Here is a 5,135-nt window from a genome sequence, read left to right on the forward strand (position 1 = left end):
AGTCCACAATTTAGACCACACACAAAAAAATCTTGTCCCCAAATTGAGAAATTTATAAAAATCATTTACACATGGTTGCTGACCTATTGAAAACCTATATAACATTTTTAAAACAATAACTAAGTCAAAAGATACCACTTTTCTTAAAAATGAAATTTTGTGCAAAGGAAATTGTTTAAGCTAGAAACGAAACTCCTTCCCCAATAAAAGGCCAAAAGAGCCACTGAAATAATTTAACTTTGTTAAGATTTAGTGCATGTAACCAAAAGTCACACACATGTGATTAATATATTAATATATTTTCATGCATAAACCTGTGCATGTTCACAATTATATAACAAAAACACAAACATAACGAAACATAAAGCCTATGTTTGGCAATGTTATTCTAGCCCCATTTCTTTCTAGTATATCAGTTTAGGGTTTACTATATCATTAACACTGCCTCTCAAAAAATATATTATATTTGGACAACTTCCAATAAAAATTAAAAAAAAGGATGTTAGCCTGAAACACTATCATATTTTTTCAGTTCTGATACACAGAGAGACTTACTGATGTTTATTTTAAATGACATTTCAAATTAAGATACATTTTTCCTTTTGTTAATAAATACTTTGATTGCTCCAGTGAAGTCAGCAGAGAGAAGAACTTCTGTGTTATCCGTCTTCGCAATACCTTAAAAGCATTAAAAAAAATTTTAGTTGATCTAAAAGGAATATGAAGCCTACTGCTACAATTATTATATGCCCATGACCTCTGGGGCAGAAGATCCTCTCTCTGCCTTTTCAGAAGTCTCTCTTTTCCAGTTCACTCTTATAATCCTTTCATCTTCCGTTACCTCTCCTCTTCTCTGATGCTCACTTCCATTTACTTAGTCTTAGCTAATCTTTCCCTGGCTTGGGGAGATTACAGTCCCGTGGGGCCTGGAGGCCTAGAGGCCTGGATTTACTCTCAGGCAGCCTAGGTCCCTAAGTTGTTTAATGCTTCATTTTGTGGCAAGGGGCTAGAGTGTTATTCAGCCCCAGGACTAGAGTGCTGGCAGGATGGGATCAGATGGGCAAGTCTGTTGCTAACAGAGTTCTCTAATGAGGTTGATGGTAGAATCTATTGGACAGTAGACATACTGAAACTGCCATGAAATGAAGTACACATGATTGATCTGTGAATGCTGACAGCACCTTTTCCCTTTACAGTCTGTATTGAAGAGCCAAGTAACTATGGCGAATTGCCAGTAAAAGCATTTAACAAAAATTCAGTGTTAACTACCTCTATTACACATAGGCAAAATTTGTAGATTTAAGGACTGATTAGTAAGAAAATAATCCAAACTTTAACTGGAAAGTTGTGTATAGGATGAATTAAACAAAATGGTTTCACTTAAATTTACCAAAAACATAACCCAAGCCTTTGAACATTCCTTACTACCCTTTAGTAGTGGTATGCAGCAGGAAGCAGCAGCAAATGATTTAGCGGCATGAGAAAGGCTAGAGAAGAAAATAAATCATCATATACATATAAATGCTTTATAAGGTACAATAATGAAGATGACGATAATGTCTACTACATGCCAGGAATTTTGCTAGGTGCTTTACATATGTTATCTTCAATTCTTATCACAACTCTGTACACTGGGTATTATTACCATTTTACACACGAAGAAAATGGAAGCTTCCCATGTCAAATATGTCAGGAATAAAGAGAGGGAGCAATCAGATATATTTTATGATCTCATATCCTGACTTTAAGAGTTTATTCTTAGATTATACCTAGGTAGATATAAAACAGCAAACACAAATCTGAATATGACCATTAAAAGCTGTGCCTCTTTAAAAAGGACCCAGTGAATTAATTGAACCTCCTTAATATGGTAGAGTTTTGACAAGTTTAAAGAAAAGTACTTTTCATTTTTCCTCAAATTGTTTTAAAAGCTAGAATTTCTGTGGAATGTGTAGGAGAAATGTTAGACTGTAAAAAGGTATCGCTGGAGAAAAAGAAAAGGAAAAAAACAAATGACTTAAGTTAAAAAAGAGAAACTGGATTTGATTCTGAGAATAAAAGAGAAGAAAGTGAAAAGAAATATTTCCAAACAGACATTTAATAAAGGTTTAATAATTCTGAGGCAGTTTATTTTTAAAACTTGTAATTGCTAGACTAAAGTTCATCTTTGCTACCAAATTTTTCTTCACAGACAGAAGAAATAGTATATTTAGTACAGTGTATAGTGCAAATAATATCACAAGGGAAGTTACTTGAGATTAAATGAAATAAAAATACTTGAGAACTTTTAAGCATTCAAATACTTTTAGAAGCACCTTCTGTACACTGCATCTATGGTTGTGGCTTTACAACTCCCTAAAAGTCCCGGCTGTAGTCTCTAAAGTGAGAAAACACATTTAATGAACTATTCTGCAATTGATTTTAATAATACAAACCTGTTTTCATTAACAACTGGTACAAATTTACAAGTTTTTTTTTTATTTTTTTACCATACTCTCAAGGACTAAGAGGGACCATTTTTATATAATTGGCACTCAATACTATTTGATGGTTTCTTTTCATGTCCTAAGAGGAGTATTTTAAGTAACTGGAATTACTACTCATTTTCAAAGCATATGTTGCAAATGGCAAGAAATTACAGGCTTGTAAATAATAGCTACCTACGAGGAGCTATAAATTTGTGGCAAGTAGGAAAGAACATTGCTTTCATTTTGGTCTAATTCATTTATTCAGCAAATGTTTACTGAGACCTTTGGAAACATGGCGGAGTGAGAGATGTCCTCAGATCTCTCCCTTTGAAATAACAATAAGCTGAACATCTATAACTAAAAATAAAAAAAAAAAACACAGACAAACACACAAACTGCACACTAGCATGTCTGAACATGGGATCTGCGCATAAGAGCTACCACAGGTTAGAACCTTGGGTGTTGGGCAGTGGACTGGGAGAAATAAAGAAGATGTGTCTCTCAGCCACAGGAGCTCCCTGGAAGGGGAGAGAAAGGGGAGGAGGAGCAGTGAGTACCCTGAATATCTCCACCTGGGAAAGCAGTGAGCTCCCCGCAGCTGCCAGCAGCAGGGTCCAGTCATCAGGGCAGAAAGCAGAGAAGTGGGATGGCAGAGAAACAACAGTTGATTTTTACCGGCCGCAGTTGAAAAACTGATGCTGAATTGCAGCTCCCAACCCCTAACCCGGAGGCCCCAACCCACAGATCCTCTGAGACCGATCACCGTGGAGCCCCAGGGGAATCTGAGCAAACGCTACCAAACTGTCGCTAACACTGACAGGGAGTGAGACTAAGAGTAGTGAGTGTGATTAAATATCTATGAGAAAATAAAATGTCATTATTAAGGCTTTATATAAAGCAGGTATCCCAGAGGCTTAGACGCCACCTACTGGAAACCAAAAGAAAAGTACTTTCTTTGTAGCACGCTAAAGAGAGATCTTTACATAATAAATCGCCTTTCTGGAAAAAAAGCAGAATACATTTCCATTAATGCCCAGGTGCAGAAATAGTCCATTAAACACCATTAACAACCAAGATGACAAAGCATCTCAGAAAAAGAAAAAAACTTCTGAAAATAAGCTTACAGACACAGAAATTTAAATGACAGAGAATTCAGGATGGTACTTCTGAAAAACTCAGTGAATTCCGAAATGAGTCATATCAAAAATTTCAGGAAAACTAGATGAGCAGAGCAAGGAGATTGAAACCTTCAAAAGAACAGAATAGATTCTCTGGATATAAAAAAAAAAAAAAAACAACACACCACAGGAGTTGAAAAATGAAACAGCAAACTTGAGAAATAGAGTCAACAAAATGGAAGAAAATATTAGTGATATCAAAGACAGACTCTAGAAATAAATCAGAAGGAAGAAGAGAGAAAACGAAGAAGGAAAATAATGAAAGAGAAATTCAAGAACAAGTGATACCATCAGGAGAGGAAACATAAAAATAATGGGCAATATCGAAGGCGAGGAAAAGAAGGGACTAGAAAGCATTTTTAGACAAATAGTTGATGAGAATGTCACAATTCTAAAGGAATGAGCTGGAGCCAGGAATTCAAGAAGTCAATAGAACACCCAATTTTCTCAACCCAAAAAGGCCTTAACCAATAATTGTATTAAAATTATCAAAAATCAATGAAAAAGACAGAATTCTCAGGGCAGCCAGGGAGAAAAAAATGGTAACTTATAAAGGAAAACCAATTAGATTACCCTCGGAATTTTCAGTGCAAAACTTACAAGACAGAAAGAAGAAGAATCAAATATTCAAACTATTAAGTGAAAGGAACTATCAGCTAAGCTCTCCCTTAGATATGAAGGAGAAATAAAGACCATTCCAGACATACAAAAATTGAGGAAATTCTCCACTAGGCCTGCACTACAGGAAATATTGAAATGGTTCAGCTCACCTAAAACGAAATGACAAAAACAATACATATTTAGGAGTAAAGTGACTATCGGGTAAAGAAAAGCAGAGGAGTACAACCCTTACTAAGATCAGGGCATTATAATCTTAAATAATAAAAAGAATTCCTATAACAAGATAGTAATGAACGTTCAGCATACATAGGGAAAAATTGAGATAACAATGACTGAGAAGGGGAGGATTCAAAGATCCAAATTCAAAAGGGAATGGAGATAAGGCACACACAGAAGAAAATGGACAACTGTATATATATATATATATGTATGTATGTATGTATATGTATGTGTGCGTATATATGTATATATATGTATGTTTGTATATATGTATGTATGTGTGTATATATATGTATATATGTAAGTATGTGTGTATATATGTGTATATGTATGTGTGTATATACATATATAGCAAAATGATCCCCAAGATAAATCTAATTAACATCTGTCACCACACATACAATATACATCAAACACCAAATTTTATTTTTTAGACTATAATCTACACTTATAAGGAAAATCTGTTTTAAAATTGTCATTGCTTACAACAGAGAAAAAGACAATTTCTTTTTTAATTATAGCAATTTAAATGATATTTTAGAGTAAAATATTTTCCCTTTTCATTTCTTCCTTCATGCTTTATCACTGCTGAATTTTAAAAAAATATTAATGATGTGATGATTTAAAAAAAATATAGCAATGACAGCCT

General features: G+C 34.3%; 1 protein-coding gene across 3 annotated transcripts in view; it reads right to left on the minus strand.

Moving 5' to 3' along the window:
* WDR44 (WD repeat domain 44) overlaps positions 1 to 5,135 on the minus strand; it is a 128,419-nt gene that overhangs the window by 45,029 nt on the left and 78,255 nt on the right. For 2 of the 3 annotated variants that reach the window (XM_006904710.3, XM_025046157.1), the window contains one exon: positions 31 to 678. The exons of the other annotated variant lie outside the window; for it this stretch is intronic. In XM_006904710.3, the coding sequence (XP_006904772.1) occupies positions 584 to 678 (95 nt within the window). In that variant the 3' untranslated portion in view covers positions 31 to 583. Of the gene's footprint in view, positions 1 to 30; positions 679 to 5,135 lie in introns of those variants that run through there. 3 annotated transcript variants of the gene reach the window in all.

The sequence above is a fragment of the Pteropus alecto genome, unplaced genomic scaffold (assembly GCF_000325575.1).
Source record: "Pteropus alecto unplaced genomic scaffold, ASM32557v1 scaffold280, whole genome shotgun sequence".
NCBI classification, from domain to species: domain Eukaryota; kingdom Metazoa; phylum Chordata; class Mammalia; order Chiroptera; family Pteropodidae; genus Pteropus; species Pteropus alecto.